The following is a 24,715-nucleotide window of genomic DNA, read 5'->3' on the forward strand; positions in this document are numbered from 1 at the left end:
TTGGCCAAAGTCACACAGAGTTATTTTGTCTTATTTTACACACAGAGAACTGGTTTTCTTCCATAATAATTTGTGTTTGAGTTAGGTCTTACAACTGTTGAGTAGCAGAACTTGAGTCTTCTTGTTCACAGGCCATTTCTTGTCTTTGTCATACACAACCATTTCACCACCATACTGAATCTTCAACTGTTCTCAGACACATACGAACATTGTCTGGGTTGGGATCCATAGACTTTATGAAAAGAGTTCTTTGGTGAGATGCTGTCCTTCTCTGTGGGTTTTCATTGAGTCCTCACCAGCTATCAGAGGTTTTGCTTTTGTTTTTAAGAAATGAGAAGACGTGTAATGACTTTTACAAAAGTCCTGTTCTAAAATGTGTCATGTTAATGTTTTGCAGGGAGTCCCCAAGTCATCCTTCCTGACTGAGGAGAAGAGAGCTCGGCTAAAGACCAACCCTGTGAAGGTGCACTTTGCTGAGGAAGTGCTTGTCAGTGGACACAGCCAGGTGCGTCACTAGTTAGGGGGTTGAAATTACTCTGCATGAAGCTGGTGAGCTACCTCCTGGCACCTACCTCCTTGAGACTCTGGAATCTTGCAGCCCAGAGAGGATACCAGGGGAGTGCAGTGGGTTTGCTAGAGGTTCTGAGCACCCTCAGTAAGATGCCTGCAGACCACGGACAGGGAGAGCCAGGGAGAGAAGCACTGGGTGTGGCTTTCTTTTGTTCTGTGACTCCATTCTCTTGCCCATGAAATGTCAACAGATTGCAAATACTAAGTTCTTATTTTGAACCTTCAAACTTAGTGTTCCCTCTAAAGGTTGATATTGATAGTAGTGATGGTAGTGGTGGGGATTGATTGGCTTTCTTTTCCCCCAAGAGCCCATTATGTGTTTAACTTCTATTATGTGAATCTAAACTTTTTGGATACATAATCCTTGGTCATCACAATACCCTGCAAGGGAGGTATTTTAACACAAGAGGAAGCAGAAGCTGAGAGAGTTTAAGACAATTAACCTCTCAGATCACATAGCAAGAAGATATAAGAGCCCAGGTCTGTGTGACTTCAGTCCTTTTATTTTCCATTCTAACATACCATCTAGTTCTTTTTGATACGGAGAGATCCAGGATTAGGGGAGGACAAATTTGTAAAGGAAAAATATTGGTGGAGTTTATGTTTTTAATGTGGGCTGTTAGATAAAAGACTTATTCATAGTTTACACATTTTCTTCCCAATGGCCTGAAACTATTGCCATTCTGCATTCAGCAATCAATATTAGATTTTGAAACTTTCAAGTCAGAACTTGTCCTTTTCTGGTCTTCTCGCCATAGAGATCTGCACATGGAGAGGGGTGGCCATTTTAACAAAGGGTTCCGGGTGAACTGGTTCACCTCTGCAGAACACTTATTTTCTACCTTGCCTGCTACTTAACAGACCACACCTTTATTAGACCTGAGAGTGGAAGGTGGATTTGTTCATGAAGGGGCCAGTGGGAGGCCTCATGCATTAGAAAAGGCCCGAGATCCTGTCACGCAGCCATTTTTTATCTCTGTGTGTGTGGTTTTTAAAAAAAATTTTTAATGTTTGTTTTTGAGAGAAAGAGAGACAGAGCATGAGTGGGGGAGGGGCAGAGAGAAGGAGACACAGAATCCGAAGCAGGCTCCAGGCTCTGAGCTGTGGCCCCAGAGCCTGATGCGGGGCTCAAACTCACAAGCAGTGAGATCATGACCTGAACTGAAGTCAGGCACTTAACCGACTGAGCCATCCAGGCGCCCCTCTGTGTGTCCATGCTGGTGGAAATGGATTGAACCTCTCTAGCAAATTAAATTTAGATTCAGTGTGTATTTTTTAGGAGTAATACACAGTGATGAGAAGTAGAGGCTAGAACCAGTTCACAGGACAGGTAGAGAATAAAGGTTCTGTGGATGTGAACCCGATCACCTGGATCCTGTGTTAAAATGGCTCCCGTTCCCTGCTTGCTGGTATTGTGAGAAGACCAGGTACAGACAGGTTTGACCCGAACTGGCTACAAAAACTGGTTCAGAATTTTGGTAAGGGTGGGAGTTTAGAGAAAGAGGGTTCTAAAAAGGTGTCTCCGGGGAGACTTGCGGGTCAGAGCACCAAGTTTCTGTATCAGCCACGTAAGGCAGAGATAGCAAAACCAGTGAGAGTTCATCACTGTGACCTACCTACTCATCCTTTCAAATGTTTAAAAGATGATAAAATTGGTTGTTAACCTTTCCTCCTGAAAGCAGGATAAGACACCAGAAAAATTTTAAATAGTCAGCTAACATTTGCAAAATGCTTAACTTTGCTAACGGTTAAGACCAGGTGTGGACAGGTTTGACAAATAAAGAAAAAAAAATGGAAGTCCTGATGCTGAGAAAGTAGCCACAGTCATGCACTAACTGGTAGCTTTGTACATTGGTTTCATCTTTTTTGTGTGGGGGGAAGAAACAAAGCATAATGAATGCCATAAAAAGTGGCCAAAGGTTCACATTGCTATTAATTTAGTCTATAAAATAATTCAAATTAAAATCCATGTGTTTAAAGATATCTATAGTACTGATATTTAAAATAGAAAAAAAAATTAGGGACGACTCGGTGGCTCATTTGGTTAAGTGTCTGACTTCAGCTCAGGTCATGATCTTGCAGTCCAGTCTGTGGGTTCAAGCCCCGCGTCGGGCTCTGTGCTAACAGCTCAGAGCCTGGAGCCTGCTTCAGATTCTGTGTCTCCCTCTCTCTGTCTGCCCCTTCCCCTCTCATGCTCTCTCTCTCTCTCAAAAATGAATAAACATTAAAAAAATTTTTTTTAACAAATAAATACAATAGAAAATAGAAAAAAATTGAAAAGAATGTTAAATGTCTAGGGCCGAGGAATGGTTCAATCAATTCTGGTATTTCAAATCAATAGAAGATTTTAAGTCCATTAAAATGATAAACATTAAACCCACATTAAAAAGTGTATATGAGGGGTGCCTGGGTGGCTCAGTCGGTTGAGCGTCTGACTTCAGCTCAGGTCATGATCTCACGGTCTGTGAGTTCAAGCCCCGCATCAGGCTCTGTGCTGACAGCTCAGAGCCTGGAGCCTTGCTCAGATTCTGTATCTCCCTCTCTCTCTGCCCCTCCCTTGCTCAAAAATAAATAAAAATATTTAAAAAAAAAAAGTGTATATGAAATACGTGTTGAATAAAAAGTGAAAATAGAAACTGTGCATGTTCCGTTACTGCAGCTCTCTAAAACTGATTTACAGGTATACATAAAAATGAAAAGAAACCTTAGAGAAAAGTAAATGGTGGTAGTTATGTGATGCTGTTATGGAGGTATTTTTTGTAAGTGCCAAATAATAAAATCTCAAGGAAGAAATTTTGCCCTTGGGAAATCCGAAGTGAAGGTCATCCTAAACACCCGAAACCAGAGAAGTGAGGTGATCACAGAGCAAGCAGTTTGAAATCCCTCCTCCCTGATTGTGACACAGCATGGGGATCTGAACTCATCTCTTTTTCCTCCATAAAAATACTGTGTCTTTTTTAAAGTTATAGAGACTGATGAGTGTGCGTCTTACCTAAAAGATACAAGTGCCCTTATATTCAGAAGATACATAATTCTCCTCTGAAGTAGACTGTCAGTTTTTTGGGATGTTTTGTTTTGTTTTGTTTTGTTTTGTTTTGTTTTGCAAAAAGATGATAAGCTTCTCTACCCAGGTGGGCTTTATACCCAAACTCTTTGCAGAGATTATACCTGGGAGCAATTTTAGCTCAGATCTTAGGGACTCTAGAACTGCTTGCTCACTGATTCTGGAAGGACACCAACCCCAAGGGCCCTCTTTATTTACAGCTAAACACTCAGATGTCCCTTTTTTATGAGACTAGCTAGTCCTGGGGGGATTCTTGAGCCCAAAGGAATCATTCCCTTGCCTTGTCCCACTGCAGGGATTCTGGCTGGCTTGGGGTTACCAAACACAGATTATTCCTGTGCCTCCTTCCCAAAAACAACCCTCCAGGTGTGGCAGAATCCCTTGGGAGATTCTGCAAGTCCTGGGCAATGGTTGGGATGAGTGAAGGTGGGGAGCAGCCCTCTGCCCTTTGGGAATGCAGCAGGAAAATGGGGGGGGCACTCTGAGGTAGTTTCCCACCCCATTCAGCCCCCCAGCTCCCCCAAGGGAAGGCTGTCTTGGAGAGTGTGCATGCTTGTCATCTGACTTATTAAGCTGTATCCCATAAGGCTAGCAACCAAAGATACTGAAGTGGCAGCTGATGGCGGTGGGGCCTTATTCAGGCTCATGCAGTGCCGTCAGTGTGCTCACGGCAGGGCTCACTCCTCTCCACCCTCTCACGTCTGACACTTCTAGTGAACGAAGCATGCCTGTCTCTGTGTGACATAGACCTGGTCCATTGGAGAAGTCTCCAAATGCCAAGAAGCAGCCCACATCCTGGTGAGGAGGCTAGGGAGGATCCTGCTCTCTGCACCAAGCAGGGCCAGGGGAGCTGAGGACTAGTCACACCCAGGGGAGAGGAAGGGCCAGTTTCAACACTACTTTTGTGTTTTCTAGGGTAATTCTCTGCTGTGTATGCCCAACGTGCTCAAGCTGTACTTGGAGAATGGACAGACCAAAGCTTTCAAGTTTGAGGCAAACACAACTGTGAAGGTATTTAGAGTAAATCTGAGTCTTTTTCCCAAGGAGAATTTGCTGGCTCCCAGGACCCCCGGGCATCTTGCCCTTGAAGCTGTCTTGGTGCTCTTACAACCGTCACGGTCTGGGCACCTAAAATAAGCCAAGCACCCTGTTATCTCATTAGTTGTACAACTACGCAGCAAGATGTATTTTTATCACTGTCTTCCAGGGGAGGAAATCCAGGATCAGAGGGATGAACCCAAGGTCCTATTACAACTTGTAAACCTTCACCCTTAACCACTGGGCTCCCTGCCTCTTGTATGTGACCCCATTTGCTACCCAAAAGACTAGTGCAGCCAAAGACTCAAGCAGTATGTCAGAGTGGGCCCAAGAGTCTGCATATTCTGTTCTGGGGTGAAGTCAGTTCAACTTCTTTTTGACAGGCTCCTCCGTATGAGGATGGGTGGGAGGAGGTGCTCTGGGGGGGCGGGGTAGGGGAGAGGTGTACAGACTAGGTAAAGTGTGGTTTTGTCTTCCAGAAGCTTGTAGTCTAGTTGAGGGAGGTTGGACATTCAAGGAGCTCCCAGGTCTCGGGCAGGATGAAATAAGGTCTGCAAAGAGAGGGACAAGGAAGTACTCTGCTTGCAAGGGAAAGAGCACCATCTGCTCCTTCCTGTCAGAGAAGACTTTGCAAAAAAACAGCTGGACCTGAGCTAAGCTTTGAAGGGCAGTCAAGAATTCAGTAAGGGAAGGTGGGGACACGATTGTTGGCAGGGGTTGGGGGTACTAATGCACATGTACTAATGCAGAGAGCCAATAAGACAGGCATTGCCCAGGAAGTAGTAATCTATCCAATGACACTGGACCACAGGCCATTTTCTTTTAGGAGGAGTGAGAGAGGGCGCAGGCTGGCTGGGGACGGCGTTGAGTGACATTCATAGAGAGTAAGGGATGGCACAACAGTTTCTGAACAAGAGAGTAAATGGTGTTAGAGTGAGGCTCCAGTGAAGAAGCAGACAAAGGGGTTCAGGTGGGCAGCTATACATACAGTAGCCAAGACATACACACGTACACACACACTCACACACAGGTACCCCCCCCCCCCCATGCACACATACGTGCATACAGCCAGTGTTCCTCTCTGTCACCTTCCTTTGGCAATTCCTAGAGCTGCTCCAAATGCCCTATCCAATTCTTGCCTCAGCATGACTGAGGAGAAGCTGGAGAAAGCCTCTCTGCACTGGGGAAGACCAGACTCAGAGGAGGAAGAGGAGGGAGGAATGGATTTGTTAAGTGTTTACCACATGTCTGCTTTCCTGGGCACTTCCTTGTGTACTGTCTCCTTTAATGCCTCCAGTAACGTTGTAAAGTGATGAGTATTATCCCCATTTTGCACATGATAACACAGGCCCAAGAGATGCCCAAATTGTCAGGGTCAACTAGCTCATAACTGGCTTCAAACTTGGTCTATTTCTGAACCCTGCATCAGAGCTTGCCACACTACCATTCTGCACCAAAGTTTTGCAAACGAATTAGACAAGGTTTCTACTCCTGTCATCTTTGATCTAAAAGCATTGGAGTGGCGGGGGGGTGGGGGTGCGCCTTGGTGGCTCAGTCGGTTTAGTGTCCGACTTTGGCTCAGGTCATGATCTCACAATTCGTGAGTTCGAGCCCTGCATCGGGCTCTGTGCTGACAGCTTAGAGCCTGGAGCCTGCTTAGAATTCTGTGTCTCCCTCTCTCTCTGCTCCTCCCCACTCATGCCCTGTCTCTCTCTCCTTCAAAAATAAATAAAAACATTAAAAAAAAAAAAGCATTGGAATCGGGTGCCTGGGTGGCTCCCTTGGTTAAGCGTCCAACTCTTGATTTCAGCTCGGGTCATGATCTCATGGTTCATGGGATCGAACCTCGCATTGGGCTCCGTGCTGACAGCATGAAGCCTGCTCGGGATTCTCTCTCTCTCTGTCTTTCTCTCTCAAAATAAATAAATAAATAAATAAACATTAAAAGAAGTGCACTGGAATGGAAGAGAATGATTTATTTAGAGTGAGCCCCGCTTTGGTGGCCAAAAAGACTTTGAGATGATTTATAATAAAAGCACACACCACAAAGGAATTAGATCCAAGATGATAGGTAGACAGAGTTGGGGAAATGAGCAAGGATTTAGCTGGTAGAATACTGGTTAATTTTACTTTCTCTGTAGTAACCAAAATTTTAAAAGCAAGTCTTTTAGTTCTTTATGACAGAGAGGCTTGAGGGAAGATACAAACAAATCCTGTGGGTCAAAAAAAAAAAAAAATTTACTGTCAGTTCATGATTGACATGAACTTTTCTTCCTGGCTCCCTTACAAAGGGGAGCAAAGCTTTTACCTTAGAAAACCCACTTTCTCTAAGTCTAGAAAAATAATATATCATTCAACCCAGTGAACATTTGTGTGCCAGAAGAGCTGTCAGGGATAAAGAAACAAATTCCTCAGTGTCACACCCAAAAGGAGCCCAGAGACATGGCGTGGGGCCTGGGGGGGGGGGGGGGCGGGGAGGAGAGGAGACCTGGGGCTAACTCAGTGTAAACCGAGGCAGGTGCAGTGTGCTCAGGGTCATGACAGTGGGACATAAAAATGGTGTGGTAGGGGCACCTGGGTGGTTCAGTCGGCTAAGCGTCCGACTTTGGCTTAGGTCATGATCTCACAGTTCGTGGGTTTGATCCCCACATCGGGCTCTGTGCTGACAGCTTAGAGCCTGGAGCTTGCTTTGAATTCTATGTCTTCCTCTCTCTCTGTTCCTCCCCCGTTCATGCTCTGTCTCTCTCTCTCTCCTTCAAAAATAAATAAAAACATTAAAAAAAAATTTTTTTTTTAAATGGTGTGGTAAGGCTGCAGGGCACAGAGACCTGCCAGCTGGAGGGCAAGGAAAAACCTCCAGGGAGGCTGACTTGGAAAGATAGACAGACTTTTGACAGGAATAGGCCATGAGCGGTGTGTGAAGACAGCATCCACGGGGAATGGGGAATGGCATCTACAAAGACCCAAAGTTGGGAACTTTGGACAAGAGGACAGGGCTTGTGAGCAGAGTGCATTGGAAGAGGCAGCAGAAGATCAAGTGGGAGACGTGGATTGGCACCCGATACTGGAGAGCTTTGAATATTAAGCTGAGGAGTTTGGATTTGGCCTAGTGGGCCATGGGGTGGGGGAGGGTATCCCTGAATATTCTTGAGCAAGAGAGCATAATCAGTACACAGCACAAGGTTTAGACAACTTCCTGTAGATCAGGGGTCAGCAAACTTTTTCTGTAAAAGGCCAAAATGTAAATATTTTAGGTTTTACAGGCTGTAGGGTCTCTGTCACAGTTCCTCAACTCTGCCATTGTAGCAAACAGACATGGCTGTGTTCCCATATAACTTTAATTACAAAACCAAGCAGGGGGCTGGATTTGACCTATGGGCTGTGATTTGCCGACCTCTGCTCTAGATGCAAGGTGGAGGTCAGATGGATAGTAAGGTGATCACTAGCATACCACTCTGCAAGGTGGAGAAATGTGTGAGCTCAAGGCACAGTAGACACTGGAGGATGGAGAGGGAGACAGAGTCAAGAGACGGCCTCTCCATCGAGGCCAGTGCAAAGCAGGCATTAGATTAATGTTGAGTTAGATGGATTATTCAGGACTTGGTCTCACTGGTGAGTTATGGAGGGTGATGGAGCAAGTAGAAAGAGGATTCAGACTAGCAGGTAGCACCTGAAGTTTTGGCACTTACTAAACCTGAGCTTTTGGCGGGACATCTCTAATGAGTCTGTGATGATTATTGATTCATTGAGTAAAGGTTTATTGAACATTACTGAATCCCAGGCTTTGGAGATCTAGTGGAGCACAAGAGAGGCAGAGTTCATATTCTAAGGAGTTTACCATCTAGTGGGTGAAAGACAGTAAACAAGAAAACACATATTAGCGGCTAGCAGGTACTGAACACTTGCCATCTGCTAGGTACCATTCAGGCAGAATAAAGAATTTAACCAGGGACACACAACTGGTAGTGGTGGTATGGGTCTAGAACCCATTCACTTAACTTTATTATACTGTCTCTTACTAAAGAACATAGCTGTTATTGAAGCAAATATTAAATATTGATGAGGGAAATAAACAGGATCTTGGGACAGAGAAGGGAAGGGTCAATCATATTTAGATACAGTGACCAGAGAAGGCATCTCCAAGGAGAGGGAAACAGCTTTGTGAGGAGTGATGGGAAAAGTGTGCCAGGCAGAGGGAACAGCATGTGTGAATGCCTTGTGGTAGCAAAGACCTTGTGATAACATAGGGCCACTGTAGTGAATGTAGGAGAGGAATGTGGCATGGCAACTCTAATGGCTCAGCAGTAATTATCATTCCACCCTACCAGCCACTCTGAGACAGAGGCATCATTATCCATTTTGCAGGAAGAAATTGAGGTTCAGAAATGTTAGATTGATTTCCCAGTTGCAGAGCTGGGTAGGTGGTGGGATTCTGTCTGGTTAGCAGTTGGAAATGCAGACTCCAGCGAGAGTATGAATCCAGAGACCTTGAAGAGAGGCATGAGCCTCCAGCACATGGCTTCAGCCTTCCAAGAGACAAGAGAGGATGACTGTATGGATGTGCTGGAGCCCCGAAGAGAGGGGAGCAGTGGGTGTAGGGCCATGAGGGGTGATGAGAAGTCCCTTATGTAGCCTGGGAAGATTCAGCTGCCTGAGTTGGCAGTGGACCCAGCCAGCACAGGCTTTTTTTCTCCCCAGCTGCACCAAGGGGCAGAGAAAAGGTCAAGGAGGTCCTCCCTGCTCTGTGCCTGAGCACGACGGCCAGCCTGCTCTTTGGGTGACTCTTATGTCTCTCTGTGCCTGGCAGGACATCATCCTCACTGTGAAGGAGAAGCTGTCCATCCGAAGCATGGAGTACTTTGCACTGGCCCTGGAAGAGCAGTACAACATCTCACGGCTGCACCTACTGCATGAGGAGGAACTTATCCAGCAGGTATACCTGCTCCTTGTGAGGAGAGCCGGGCTGGGCAAGCTACACAACTCAGCCAGAATCTTTGGGATAGGGCCCAGCACATCAGCACTTTCTCATGCCTTCACTCAGCCTGGGGATAACAGGGCAAAAATCAGGACTGATTTTCATATGAAGTATGTGGGGTCCCATTTTGCAGATGTGGAGATAGTGACTTAGAAAGATAAGATGACTGGGGTACCTGGGTGGCTCACTCAGTTCAGCATCTGACTCAGTTTCGGCTCCAGTCATGATCTCCTGGTTTGTGAGTTTGAGCACAGCACTGGGCTCTGCTCTGACAGTGTGGAGCCTGCTTGGGATTCTGTCTCTCCCTCTCTCTTGGCCCATCCCCCATTTGCTCTCTCTGTCTTTCTTGAAATGAATAAATAAACTTAAAAAAGAAGATAAGGTGACTTACTCAAGGTAATGAAACCAATAGAGCCCCATCTTTTGCTTCCAGCTCTGATGATCTTTGAAAAGTCAGAGAAGCATTTCTTACTGGGTGTAAGCCCTTTTTCTGAGACTTACCCCTAAGCTGGTCCCTGATGGATTGGCAGGGCATAGTCTGTCTGTACCAATCAGTCTTTCAGCCTTTCAGTGATTTGTCATACCAACTTTTTAACATGTCTGTTCCATTAGCATTGAAAAAGAAAATCAAATGAAATCCCCAAGATAGTTGAAGTAGGAAAAAAAGTGAGGTGCATAATAAAACAATGTATACTATACTATTATTTGTGGAAAATAAAATAATACACATATATAGAAACATACACACACACACACACAGTCTCTGAAGGGGCATATAGGAGACTGGAAGTAGATTTCTTTTGGAAAGGAGAACAATTTGATGGGGTCAGTGGGAAACTTTGTTCTTTTGAGCCTTTTACATTTTATACCCATGGGAAAGTCAAGAGCAAAGGTCTGCAGCTGTTTTGGGAAACACTAAAATTGAAATCTCTGAGGACTTTCATTATCTCCTTTTTTTTTTTTTTTTTTAAGTTACTTTGTGGAATAGCTGTGAGAACAAAGGCAGTTAGAGGATTAACTATGTCCCTTACCCATTGCAGGTGGTAGAAAGGGAGGAGTCACATGACTACCGCTGCCTCTTCAGGGTGTGTTTTGTTCCCAAGGACCCCCTGGACCTCCTGAAAGAAGATCCTGTGGCCTTTGAATACCTCTACCTGCAGGTGACTGGATCTGCCCTTCCTAAAACAACAGTGGTTTTTCTCAAAGATGGCACATTGGGTGATTTTGAACATGAGCTTAAGGCAGTTAAGCAACTCCCTGGTAGGGATTATCTATCTGAAGAATAGGCTTGATTATCCTTCAGAATAGTTGCTGTCTTAGGATATTTGCTACGTATTAATGAAATTTAGGCTTAGCCCTTAATGTGGATGATACATTTTCTACTAACATTTAGAGCTACAGTTTTTTATTGCTTCGAGTGGCATTAGTGCTTCAAAGCCTTATTTAGTTTTTTAAAATGTTTATTTATTTTTGAGAAGGAAAGTGAGTGTGCATGGGGGAGAGGCAGAGAGATGGGGGAGAGAGAGCATCCTAAGCAGGCTCTGTGCTGTCAGTACAGAGCCTGACACAGGGCTTGATCCCATTAACCGTGAGATCATGACCTGAGCCGAAATCAAGAGTTGGATGCTCAACTGACTGAGCCACCCAGGCTCCCCTTCAAAGCCTTATTTTAGAAACAATGAAAAGGAGTCTTGGGAAGCTCACATGATTTTTCCAGGCCATGCATTTGATGGCAGAGCCAAAAATTGGTTCCTTGACCCTTAGCCTGGTGTTCCCCCTACTTTGCCTGCTTGGGTGAGATGTATCATGTCATTTTTCTGCTGATGAAAAAAGAATCATTTCCAAGGTATTGCCATTGTACCAATGAGGTAACTCAAACTAGATGAATTAACTTGCCCAAATCTTACAGAAATGATGGCAGCAAATAATACCAAAACTAGTTTATATTTGTGTAATGCTGTGTCCTTATGCCTCCTTTCATACGTTATCTAATTTAAACCTCACAGAAACAGCGTAAGGTAGACTTGACTGCATTTAGCAATGAGAAGACACCAATGTTCAGAGTCTTAGTAAGTCAACCAAGGTCACATAGCCAAGAATTGGCAGAGCCGGGTCTCAGAGCCTTTCACCTGAAAGAACTAGGAACACAATCCATGTATTCTCGTTTCCCAATTCCTCTGATGTAATCTCTTCTAGAGCTGCAGTGATGTGCTCCAGGAGCGCTTTGCGGTAGAAATGAAATGTAGCTCTGCGCTCCGGCTCGCAGCCCTGCACATCCAGGAGCGGATCTACGCATGCGCCCAGCCGCAGAAGATCTCTTTGAAGTACATAGAGTGAGTGGCAGGCGACTTCTACGTGCCGTCAACAGCAGCTGGGCTGCATTTATAACTTGGCTGGCTCCTGGCCAGGATGGCCAGATTCCACAGAAAGATGATACTCACCAACCTGCCCATCTGTCTGTTGTCTTTCCATCCATTTCCCTCCCCACTGTCTCGGACCCAGCCCAGCTCCCCCAGATGTCAGAATCTGGCTGCGCACTCGGGGGCAGAAGCCAACTGCAGATAGAATGACACAGGATCCCTTTGTAGATTCCCAGTTCCTGAGAGAATGTCTTGGGATATCCGTTGACAACATCAGTGTAAAGCTCTTCTGAGGGCAGAAATGCCTTGGAAATTAATCTTGTGTGAACCAGTTGTGTGGTATTATATTCCTATTAGAGCAGTTTCAAGTCCTGGGATTCCAACACGTCCTGGTTCGTAGGCTAAGTTTTCATTTTTCTCTGGGAAGCATCACCCAGGTTTGCTAAGCCATTCACCAAATCTCAACTGTGTCCTGTCTGGGCATCAAAATCAAATGGGGAATCATAATTAAAACATAAAACAGATCCTTGACCCTATTCCTGAAATACTGGGTTAAATCTCTAGGGAATGAGACCTGAGGATCTGTATTCTTATCTAGTTTGTTGGAGGATTTTGAGGCTGTTAGGCTGGCACCATTCTGAAGCATAACCTCAAGGATTCACAGGTGCTGTGTGAGAATGTATTATACATATGTGATCAGTATTTCTGATATGTATTATAGTAAAAAAAAAAAAAAAAAAGATTGAGATCTCTTCTGATTAACAGAGTATCATACCACACCAAAAGCAACAAGCTCCCAGAAAGATAAGTGGGGCTTAGTTCCTGAATGGCTGGGATTTTTGTGGAGAGAGTGCATGCGTATTAAATATATATAAATATATGATATTTAATACATAAAGTTATAAATGCATTTTATGTATATTTACACACACTTATGTATACATGTAGATTCTTCTGTTGAGAAAGAGGCTCATAATTGCAGTGTTCTGGGAACACTAAGTTCCTGAATGAAGTGTAATTATGCTCTTCATTAGAGCCAGGTGCACTGTAAAAATGGTGTCTCCGATATCTCATGGCAGGAAGGACTGGGGAATAGAGAACTTTATATCTCCAACTTTACTCCGAAACATGAAAGGCAAAGACATCAAGAAAGCCATTAGCTTCCACATGAAGAGGAACCAGAATTTGCTGGAACCCCGACAGAAGGTAATGTTGTGGCCTCTGATGACACCAACCCTTCCCCTCCCCCAGCTGTCTGTTGTGAAACCTCAGGGAAAGCATTTTCAACATTGTGTGGATTTTAGGCAAGTGAATAACTCTAATTTAAGTCTTTGTTTCCTCCTATTTAAGCAACTTATTTCTGCTGCCCAGCTTCGTTTAAATTATCTACAGATCCTTGGGGAACTCAAGACGTATGGTGGAAAAATCTTTAATGCTACTCTAATGGTACGTATGACAGAAATGCAGATCTCTACTCTTAGAAGGGAATTTAGAGGTCCTCTGAAGATCAGTGTATCTTTTGGCCTAAAATTCCTGAGGACCTGTCAGGTATTTGTTTGGGAAGTGAAATATGACACCATTGGGGAGTGTGTATCATGCTTGGTGCCAGCCCTCTGGCAGATGCTGGGGGAGGCAGAACTCAATAAACCTTGATTCCCACCCTCAAACGATGAAACAAAGTACCCAACAGACAAAAGAGGCCATGAGAAAGGCACAGGACTACTACTGTGGAGTTTGAAGACAGAGGGTACCGCTGCTGGCTTCTGGTTGAGTATGGGAAGGAGGACGGATTAGGAAAAAGCGAGAAGGTTGGATTGACCAGATTTCAGTAAGGAGGAAAGGCATTCTGAGGGGAGGGAAATGGACGAGTTTACTCTGGCACTTTGGGTATATAAAGGCGAAGTGGAAGAATTGGAAATCATGAAAGAAATATGAAAATGTATGATTGACTGCTAGGCTATGGCCCTGATTGTTCATAAGGGAAGAACTACAGGTGGATCTGAGAAGGGAAAAGAGAAGCAAAAGAGCCCTCTCCTTTGTTACTCATTCCTCCCCCAGCTTTCTTTTTGGAGCCTGGGCCTGGTGCTCTGTGCTTTTCAGCAGTGACTGGTGGGCTGCCTCTCACAGGAACTCTCCCCCACTGCACTGTTTAGGCAGCCCCAGAACCCTCCAGCACAAAACCACACAATTTGCCAATTAGAGATTTATGTACATATATAAATGTATATGTACTTATATATACATATACATACATATACATATATATACACGTATACATACATATATATATACAAATATATATATATATATACATACATATATATACAAATATATATATATATATATATGTATAAACAAAGCTCCTTTCAGTATATTTGGTGTGCTTCTCAGTCATTTACAATGATGGGTCAGATTAATCAGATTGCTGACCTAACAATGTAGGTAGAAAAAGGGAATCAATGTTTTGACAGAAAGGAAGAGTATCCGATAGGGGAGGGGAAAAATAGTTGAGTCTTTGTATGAGTAGGTGACAAAAGGTTGGAAAGGAGACTAGATCCACAGAAAGGAAGGCTTAAAGGGCCAATGGGCCCTGGGCCAATCCTATCCTCTCCCAGCTGTCAAGTTCCTGTCCCCAGTCTCCCTTTACTTGTCCTACCTAAGGTAAGAACTGGTAATGGGAGAAGCCAGCCACATTGAACTGGCTTAGGATGCTTGCTGGACACTAGGGACTCCCAGGGAACCTAACATGAGTACAACACTTGAATACAAATAATTATGGTAAGAAGTCACAGCTCAGTGCTATCAGAGCTGTGCAGAGGCTGTGGGGTGGGAACGACATGGAGGAAACGGACTACTCTGGCTTGAGGAGACAGATCAAGCGGATGTTTTCCATAGGCAGTAGGTTTTGATGGAGTCTTTTATTTATTTTTTATTTTATTTTATTTTATTTTTTGATGGATTCTTTTAAAGAGAGGTCAGGATTTCACTGGGACACAGCATGAATATTGGCACATGGGTGTGAAAGCACAGGTTGTGTTTGTGGAACAGGTAACAGCCCCATGGTCTGGCTCTCTATTGGGAAGGGTCTTGTGGGAGATATATTTATACTTAATTTAGCCGTCAATGGGGCCCAGATTAGGCTATTGCCTAATTTAGTAGTCTAGGAAAGAGGTGGTGAGGGAGGACCTGAAATCAAAATCAAGGAGTTGGCCAAGAGGGATATCGTGTCTTACATGTGCAATGTGTTTTCACTAGCTTGTGAATGAAAACTAATTCCTCTTCCACCCTAATGCAGTTACAGGATAGAGAATCCTACATTGCCCTGCTAGTTGGAGCCAAGTATGGGATTAGCCAAATTATCAGTAGCAAACTCAACATCATGTCCACACTGGCAGAATTTGCAAACATCAGCCGTGTAGAGCTGACAGAAGAGTCTGAGAAAGTGAGCATGGTCAAAGTGTATCTTCAGGATGTCAAGGTAATGCATGGGGAAGAAATTTTGAATCCAACTTCTGTAATTTGGGGCTAAATCATTCTAGGGTGGTTTATGAGAGTATAGATATTAACAAAGTCTAATATCCAGCATTTGCTTAAGAGGATGAGTTGTCCATCCTGTACCATCAAAAGGAAAATAATGAACATGGTGTGTTTTCTTGGGAGGGTCCTAAGATAATTTTTGTGTGTAAACTGAGCTTGGACTATATACTTTCCTGACGGGTTCAGAAACTTAGATGGGAGCACCACACGATTTTATCTCATGTATGGGACCCAAATGGCTGCCCAAGAGTTTTGAGTGGCAGCAATTAAAATGGATAAATGATGCGGGGTACTTCCTGGGCCTCTCTGGAAGGTCCTACATTTACCCTGCCTTCCTTTGCTTTAATTCTGACGGGCTCAAGGGTGGTGCTTCATTTTTTCTCATCACCCTCTTCTTCCTTCTCCATTTGCTCTCCTTTTCATTTTCCAGGTCAGGTCTTGAAGGGGCCTCACTGTATGAATGGTCAGGGTGGGGTGGGGTTGTTGGGATGGGGAGGCTGGACTAGGGGATGAAGAGGCAGGAGACCTCATAGAGATTCAATGGGAGGAACCCACTGTGTGTAAGTGAGTGTGTGTGTACATGTATGTGTGGTTGTGTGTATGTGTGCATGTATGCTTATTTCAAGTCTTGCAGGTGAGAATATGAGATACCAGGAGGCCTGCCTGTGGGCCATGGCTGGATTTACTTGGAATCTCTCACTGGCCCCACATGGCCTTGTTGTCAGTCTTCAAACTGAGGCCACTATCCCTTGGCCCTTTATCTAAGAACTCTCTTTGACTTCAAAGGTTCTGACATTGCTGCTGGAATCCAACAGTGCAAAAGACCTAGCCTGCCTGATTGCTGGGTACTACAGGCTGTTTGTTGACCCAGTTACCTCCATTTTCCTCTGGCCAGGAAACAAACAACAGGTGCACCGGGTATCTGCTGAAGAAGGTGAGGCTTGCTCCAGTAAGGGCAGGCCCTTTTCATAGCCTTAAGGGAAGGGGATGAATTGAGTTGAACTGAGACTTCCACCCAAGTGGATGAGAGCTATTTTTCCATTTATTTAATGGTGAACAGTTGATTTTTCTAAAGTCCTAAATGGAGTTTTTTCTATGTATCTGAGAGTCCCTGAAAGCCAAGATATGCTATTGAAGGTCTCCGATTCCCTATAGTATCTCCTAAAATCGTCTCCAAAATCCACTGTATTTTGTCTTTATTTACTGGCAAAAAAGATGTCATTCATTTATTCAGAAAGTATAGATGACCGTTTTTTATTCCATGTGTATGTGCTCTTCTGCATTTTCTTGAATTATAATAGAAATTCTCAACCTTACATGTTTAGAAAAAGGGGATACCTGGATATAGAAGGGAGTCGAAATCATATACAAGAAATGAGGTAGTGGAAGCCAGATAAGATGATCAGTCTCCCAGGCCAGCTCCCAGTTTCTATCAGGCTTTTGCTTCAGCACTATTGATGCAGCATTTTCCCACTGGTTTGCTGATAAATGTTGAAACACTCCCACTACAGCTAATTCCAGGCTACCAATATGATGTCACTGAATGTGGAGATGGGAAGAGATACTCAGTAGCATAACATTATATAGCATTCCTCCATTTGGATCAAATAGACATAAATAATCTCGAGAGATCAGATGATAGTAAGATAAAGTAAAAAATAATTAGGAAGTGATGAGTTTTTGGTACTTGTTGTTTTGGTTTTAACACAGTTTATGAACATGGGATGATACCATAGAGTCTAATCAGGTAGACAATGCAGAGTGGCAGCAATTGTGAAGGTCTGCTGGCGGGAGGGAGTTCTGCTGGGGCAGGTGCATGACACCAAGGGCAAGGTCATGATCTGTTGAAGCTCTCTATAGTGGCTGGAGCATGTGAAGCCTTCAGGGGATGACCAGGCTGTTGAGGAGGGGTTGGGGCCACACTGTGAGGGGTGACCAGGCTGAGGAGGAATTGGGGCAGCTCTGTGAGAGGCCTTAACCCGTGGGAGAGCTTAGACTCTTCCCTGTAGGCAGAGGATGCCATGGAGGGGGTTTAAGTAGAGTGTGATGTGAACAGAGAGAAGTTTTGAGAAAGAGCATTCTGGAGGCTAATGGTAGAAGAGAGATTGGAGGCCTGGCTCAATGCCCCCATCCTTCCAACCATGAATCCTTCCTGATTACCAGCGGCTAGCTGGGTTTTCACCTCCCTAAAAGCTCCATAGCACCAGGGGGTCCCCAAGGCCGGGCTTCAAAATGGTGCCAGCCTACCCACCTCAGAATCCCACAAAAAGTTGCCAAGAATACAGATTCTCAGCCCCCACTCCCTAGATATTTGATTTATTATATCAGGGATAGGGCCAAGGATCTGTTTTATTTTTTAAATATGATTCCCCATCTGATTTTGATGCCCAGACAGGACAGAGCTGGGATTTGAGGAGGGGCTTAGCAAACCTAGGTGATGCTGCCTGTAGCAAAGTGAAATCCAGCCACATACCTCCGTGCTTCCATGAACACATAGCTCTCCTCAGAAGTAACAATGTCCCCATTAGGCAGTTCAGGTAGATGTGGGAAAGGAGCCCTGATGTGTGGGGAGAACATGGAATCTGGAGGCCCACAGGTCCTGTGTCAGCCAGCACAGCGTGATCTGGGCAAGCCACCCTGGAGAATTGGAGGGCAGGCAGGGTAAGGGTGGGAGGACACAAGCCTCTGCCAGTCCCTGAATATAACCCCCGGTGTCCCTTGTGTTACAGGCTATGAATCCAGGGCGTGCAGCGACTCTGAGGAGTCCTCTGAAGTGGACTGCGTGCTGGAGCCTCTCTCCGACAGACACCTGCTGAAGCTGGGCCCCTGCAGACCACTCACAAAAGAGGAGCAGCCTCCTGGGGACAGCCCCACACCTGAGGTGGCCAGGAGGGGCCCGAGCACCTCCGGGGCCAGCAGCATGACAGATAGTGCTGAGTCCGAGGCATCCGACTCAGCCAACACTGAGAGCCGAGGCTGCAGGACCAGTGGCTCCAGTGAATCCATGGATGCCCTAGAAGAGGATGACTTGGACACTTGCTCCTCCAGCAGGTCTGGCTTCTTCCACTCTAGCTCGCCGGGCTTCCCAGAGAGTCTTGATTCCAACAGCCAAGAGGAGAGAAGCAGTATCGAAACCAGTGGCTTCCTCTGTCTCCTGGACCTGGCCCAGAGAGCCAACCCTCCATGCCAGAAGACTGAGTTTTCTGAGAGTCCCGCTCCTGAGACTTTCAGTTGGGGACCAGAACTGAGTGCGGTCCGGCTGGACCCCAGGCTATATGAGGACAGTCGGACAGACTACTATAGCCTGTGCTCCAGTGTCTCCCTGGCCAGCCACCAGAGCGACAGCTCAGAGAGCACAGCTTCCCGGCAGGGTGGGGGCCTGGCAGCCTGGGGTCAGCAGGGCTGGATGGAGGCCCAGCCCAGCTCCACTCTGGAAGCCCTGGGCCCACACCTGCCTCTGGCCTTTGAGGATGGCAGCTCAGATGAGGAGTACTATGACGCAGCCGACAAGCTCACACCCCCAGACGCCCTCTCAGGTGAGCCCTCCCCAGCAGGTCTGCACAGACTCCAGGCGGCTTCTGAATACCCAGCAGGGGCAGGGACCAAACTTGAAGTACGCTCCTTGTCCTTGTTTGAGAAGGCCCACCCGGGCTCAGCGGACCAAATTATATGTGTCATAACTTCAAGTCAGGGGTACAAGGGAGGTTCGGGGAACTGTGGGCCAGCAGAGATGGGAGGCACCAATTCAACAATGGGAATCAGGAAAGGCTTCCCAGAAGAGGTGGCAGATGTGCTGGGCCTTGTGAGATGGACAGAATTTGTATTGAAAAGGGTTTGACAGGAGTCCTCAGCGGAGGCAAAGTGGCTGTGTCATTATTGACCCTGACTCTATATTAAATGGGGCTTTGAAGTAAGAAGAACCTGATAGGCTGCTGGTGGCCCCTTAAGGGACTCAGACGTAAGAAAAGGCCAGGGATCTGTTGGTCATGTTTCTTTCCAGTTCCACATAGAATGACTTCCTGAGTTGATGTGAGATCCTTACAGGACACACGCGCGCACGCGCACACACACACACACACACACACACACACACACACACAGTTGCACACACCATATACTGAAGGGAAAAAATTAAGAGAATAGCACGCAGACACTGATGGTGAGTCACTCACTAGGAGCTGGGGAAGCTGCAGCTCATTTATTTCTGGGTCAGCCCTTTCCTGTTGCTTCCTGCCCTCTAGTGCTTTCCCGTTGCTTGTGGGAGAAAGGCCAGCTCCTTAGCAGCCCCTGTGAGGCCCCTCCAGGTCCTCTGTGACATGGTCCCTTTCTGTCTCCTTCCTCCTGAGCCCTCTTTCTGCATACCTGCCACACAGACCTCCTTACCGTTCTTTAAAAGTGCCAAGTTCTTTCCTACCTCTGGCCTTTACACGTGCTGCTCCTTCCGCCTGAAACACTCCTCACCCTGATCTTTGGCTACAAGTGCCTACCCATCTATCAGGCCCCACGTAGAAATTCACTTCCTCTGGGAAACGTCAACCAGACTGCGCCAAGACTGGGGCAGGTCTCCCCATCCCTTTCACATGTTTTCATAGCACCCTGGGTACTTCCTGCCTGCACTTAGCACTGCCTGTAATTGTATATTTATTCGTGTGACTTTTGTGTTGATATTTCTCTTCCTTACTAAACCAAGAACTCCTCAGAGTATAGGGACTGTGTGTTATACACTCACCCCTGGGTCCCCAGCACATAGTACCTGGCAGTTTTGCTAAATGAGTAAACAAATTCTCTACCATCTACCCTGAGTTTATTAATTGGCTGTGTCCATAAAGAAGGAGAAACTTATGAGCAGATTTGCACTGTTCTCCAAAGAACCCAGCCAACTGCCATCCATGCCCCCAGCTTTGCTCAGCTGGGCCAGCCATTGTGCAGGGTTCAAAATGGGGGCACAACAGAGACCATCAGTCAAGGCCTTCCCATATAGGAATCTAGCCAGGGAAATAAAGTCCATACTGGACATTCCCTTTTTTTCACAAGGAGCCAATAAGGGTTCTGGTCTGAGCCCTGATTCACCATGGGAGTCTCTCCCTTTTTAGGCCTCAGAAATGCCCTTGGTGAATGGCTATAGGTGGCCTAGGACAGCAGCTCTAAAACATGGGTGGGCATCATAATTAGCCAAGGGACCTGGTTTAAATACCACAGCTTCTTAGGTTGTAGCCTCTGAGATTCTGATTAAAGAGGCCTGAAGAGCAGCCTAGAGTTGATAAGGTTTTTAATAAGATGCAGCCAGACTGGAAACCGCTGATCTGAAGATAAGAGCCCTCTGATTCTCAAGTGCTATGCTATGTACCTGATTCCTTCTGGCTTATTCCCTAGACTTCATCACAAAATGCTTCTCTGCTCAGAAGGGTCCATCCTGGGGGTGCCTGGGTGGCTCAATTGGTTGAGCGTCTGACTTTGGCTCAGGTCGATATCATGGTTCATGGGTTGAGCTCCACGTTGGGCTCGCTGCTGTCAGAGCCTGCTTCGGATCCTTGGTCCCTCTCTCTCTGCCCCTCCCCAGCTTGCACTCTCTCTCAAAAAATAAATTTTATAAACATTAAAAAATAAAAAAAAGAAAGGTCCATCCTGGTATGCACAAAACCCCCACACTTGAGACTGAGTCATGACACTTTTTGTCAAGAGAAAGCTCCCTCGGAATCCTCACACATGTAGTGACAATAACTACAGCAGTGGTAGCAGCTCCCGTCACTGAACCACTGTTAGCACAGGCCTTGTTCTGGGCGCTTGATAAGCACCGGTCCATTGAACCAGCACAGTAGGCCGGTGCTGACTGATACCGCTGGTACTGACTGACTTGGGTTGACATAAGCACCAATCAAGAGTGTTAGAAGGATGTCAGATAGCTTATAGAATTTCCAGCAAAGGTGAAGAGCTGGTTTAGACACAGGTAGTAACCAGGCCTGGAGACTGGGTGACAGGATTTCTCATCATTTCTTCACTGTCAGGATACTGTAGCTGCAAAGGATGGGCTCTACTTTTATTATTACTATTTTTTAAATTAATACGCAAATTCTAGGAAATTTGTATCTGACTTTCTAGGTCATAAATCTGGCTACTTGGCTGACTGCGGGTAGGGCACCTTCATGAAGAGTTCTAGCAGACAGTAAGCATTGGGGAGATTTTGTTCCCTGAAAGGAAGTTGGGGTACTGTGACCCAAAGACAATGACATGCATCGTGGGCAATGAAGAACCAAAAAATGTCTCCCACAATTATTATCCCCATCTGTTAGATGAGCAAATTGAGGAGATCAAGCTTTAATCTGCCCAAGGTTGACCAATCCAGCCAGGATCTGAACCCAGGCAACCCTGAGTCCTGGGTCCAACCTCTATAAGTCTCTTTATTTTTATGCTTTTCACATACTCTTCCCTTTCTTGATTCTTAGGGGCCAGAGCTGTGTCTGCTGCAGAACCCAGTGCCACAAGCTTACAGCATAAGGCTAGCACTTGCATCTGTGACGACAGCCTGAATCCTGGGCCAGATGGAAGAGAACCAAGCAGAAGGGGAGGGGTGAAGAAGTATGCCAAGACTCTGAGAAAAAGAAGGTCTTTCCTACAGACTGACTACACTTGTCAGGTCTCCTTTCCCCTGGTGCCATCAGCCTCCCTGGAGAGTGTGGATGATGTGTGCTACTACGACAGGGAGCCCTATCTGGCCCTCGGAGCACCCTCCCCAACTGTGTCCTCTCTGCAGGACATGCAAGGTGAGCCTGGCCTCCTGGAGACCAAGGCCCTGGGGCTGCTGGGTCCCTTGAGGCAGACCAAGAGCAAAAACCCAGCCTCCCGAGTCATGGAGATGGAGCCCGAGACCATGGAAACCAAGTCAGTTTTCGACTCTCGAGTGTCTTCTATTTCTGCCATTCGCCTCCGGATTGACCCCAACCATAAAGATAGTTCTGGGGTTGCCCCCCTGACTGCCACTGTTGCCAGTTCCCCAGCCAGCACCCCTCACTGTTCCAGCCCAGGCTCATCTGGCCTAGATACTGCTCAGGCAGAGACTTCCCATGCCTTGTCTCCACTTCAACACTCAGATGCCAGTGTCCCCAAAGAACTCACCCTAGAGCTTGGGGACAGCAACTCCTCCCTCTCTAGTGCTGACCCAGACCCAAATAGAGTCTGCCTGACCGTCAGCCCAGGGCCACATAAGGTCTCTCAAGCAGACGCACTAGAGTTGGGAGGGGTCCAATTGGAAACAGGACTGGGATCTTTGTTTACAAATCCTATGCAAGAAACTGCCCCCAAATACACAGAGCCTTTGTTGTCTCCTCCTCTAGTCAGGCCTGGAAGTGGTGAACGTGGGATAAATTCAGGAGAGAAGATGGCTTCTTTCCCTACAGAAGAGGAACAACAAGGACAGCTATCTCTGGGACATGATGGAGAAGTTACAAACAAAAACGGCACCAATTTATTTCATGATGAATCTGGGAAAGATTCAAGTGACTCCAAGAGTGACCTGTCGAATGCTGTGCCACAGACTATTGGGGTCAATGCTCCAGCTGGTGGAATGAGAACCTCCCTCTCCTTGAAGACTCCTGTAACAGGAACTGAGCAGATCCTGCCACATTCCCCCACGGGTCCCCAAGGACAAAGCAGAGAAACCCCAGGCCAAGCCTGCCAGGCCCAAGAGCAAAAACTATTGGAAGAGCTGGATTTAGACCCCGATTTCTTGCTTGGGGACCAGACTATTCCATCAGCCTTCCCTCTGGAGGGGGTCAAGGCAGAGCCACTTAACCACATGACAGGGGAAGAGACAGCCTCTCGGGACACTCCTCAGCACATCTGTTGTAATCCAGCTCCTTCTCTGCCAAAGCCACTACCGGGTCCCCCAAAGGAGCCCCACTTAGAAGGTTCAAACCATTGTTCACTGTCAGAAAACAAAGACAAAAGTCCTAGCGTCTGCCTTCCTGCTGAGAAGTCTTTCCTGTGCTTTGCCCCAGAAAGCCATCCTAAAGTTTCTGCCAGTCTCAGGATGGCCACATCTTTGGGGTTTGTGGGTGTGAATGAGACAATGGCCCCCAGGATTGGGATGGAGCAGTGCAGCTGCCAGTTCTCCTATGCCACGTGCTTCCGTGGCCTGCAGCCAGAAGCAGAGGAAGAAGACAGGGCCTTGGAAGCACACCCCACTGCCCCCCTCACGTCGCCGCCCTCTGCAGGAAGCCGGCTGGCTCTCCCCTGGAGGCCTGCCCGGGCCCGCAGCTGCAGTGCAGAGCCCCTGTCGAGGAATAGCCACATCTGGCCAGAATACTGCTCCAGGGCCCTGAGACAGCTGAGAGCTGCCCCTGCCAGCACCCCGGAGGGCTTTAGCCAACTCACAGAGAGCTTACTGGAATTACAAGATATTTTAGAAGCTTCCTGGGGGAATGGGAACAAACATCCCCCAGAGAAGTGCACCTGGCACTTTTCAGAAAGCCGGAGCCGCCTCTGCATGGGTTCCCAGAAGCTCCTGGCGAGCTGTCAACATGTGATCAGAATGGACCAGTCCCCCGAAGAGATGCAGGGTGCCGTGCGGGACACCTTCCAGCACCTGGTCCAGCTGGCCGGCCTGTGCTTCCAGTTCACAGACTGCAGCCGCTGTTCCACTCGGCACAGGGAAGCAGCAGGGAACCTGAGGGACGTGGTGTGTGCCTACCATCAGTTCGTAGAGGCTGCTAGGCTGACCTGTGAGAGAGGCTACCACGACCTGAGTGTGAAACTCTTGGCCCGTCAGTGCACGGCTCTCACGGCTGCTGTGTTTTGTTTGACCCAGAAGTTCCGAGCATCCACTGCCCTGTGAGCAGGCCGGTTGCCCAGGCCCCTGCCTTGCCCTGGGCACTTCCCTGAGAAGCTCCTCCATTCCTCCACCACCCCTCCAAAATGTTTACTAGAGTATTCAAATAAACTGCTGCTTAATCCTGACCTGAATCATACAGAGTGATAAGTTTGGTTCAAAAGCATTCACTCATGTTCATTCAACAAACATTTCACTGAATACCTCCTCTGGGTCAGGCCATGTGCTAGGTCCTTAGGATAGAAAGGTGAATTAGACAAATCCCTGCCCCTGGTCAGGATTCTCACAGACCCTCGGGGGGATACAGATAAGTAGCTTGCCATCAGTAAACTGTGCCCTAATAGTTT

At 46.6% G+C, this 24,715-nt stretch overlaps 1 protein-coding gene across 2 annotated transcripts in view; it reads left to right on the plus strand.

Annotated features, from left to right (window-relative positions):
- Positions 1-24,496, plus strand: part of FRMPD1 (FERM and PDZ domain containing 1) — an 88,393-nt gene extending 63,897 nt beyond the window's left edge. For both annotated transcript variants that reach the window (XM_042914224.1, XM_042914226.1), the window contains 11 exons: positions 398-505; positions 4,550-4,645; positions 9,480-9,605; positions 10,688-10,807; positions 11,844-11,980; positions 13,087-13,213; positions 13,358-13,453; positions 15,303-15,485; positions 16,331-16,478; positions 18,274-19,080; positions 21,988-24,496. In XM_042914224.1, the coding sequence (XP_042770158.1) occupies positions 398-505; positions 4,550-4,645; positions 9,480-9,605; positions 10,688-10,807; positions 11,844-11,980; positions 13,087-13,213; positions 13,358-13,453; positions 15,303-15,485; positions 16,331-16,478; positions 18,274-19,080; positions 21,988-24,374 (4,335 nt within the window). In that variant the 3' untranslated portion in view covers positions 24,375-24,496. The remainder of the gene's footprint in view (positions 1-397; positions 506-4,549; positions 4,646-9,479; positions 9,606-10,687; positions 10,808-11,843; positions 11,981-13,086; positions 13,214-13,357; positions 13,454-15,302; positions 15,486-16,330; positions 16,479-18,273; positions 19,081-21,987) is intronic.
- The last annotated feature ends 219 nt before the right edge of the window (positions 24,497-24,715 follow it).

This window comes from Panthera leo, chromosome D4 (genome assembly GCF_018350215.1).
Source record: "Panthera leo isolate Ple1 chromosome D4, P.leo_Ple1_pat1.1, whole genome shotgun sequence".
NCBI lineage: Eukaryota > Metazoa > Chordata > Mammalia > Carnivora > Felidae > Panthera > Panthera leo.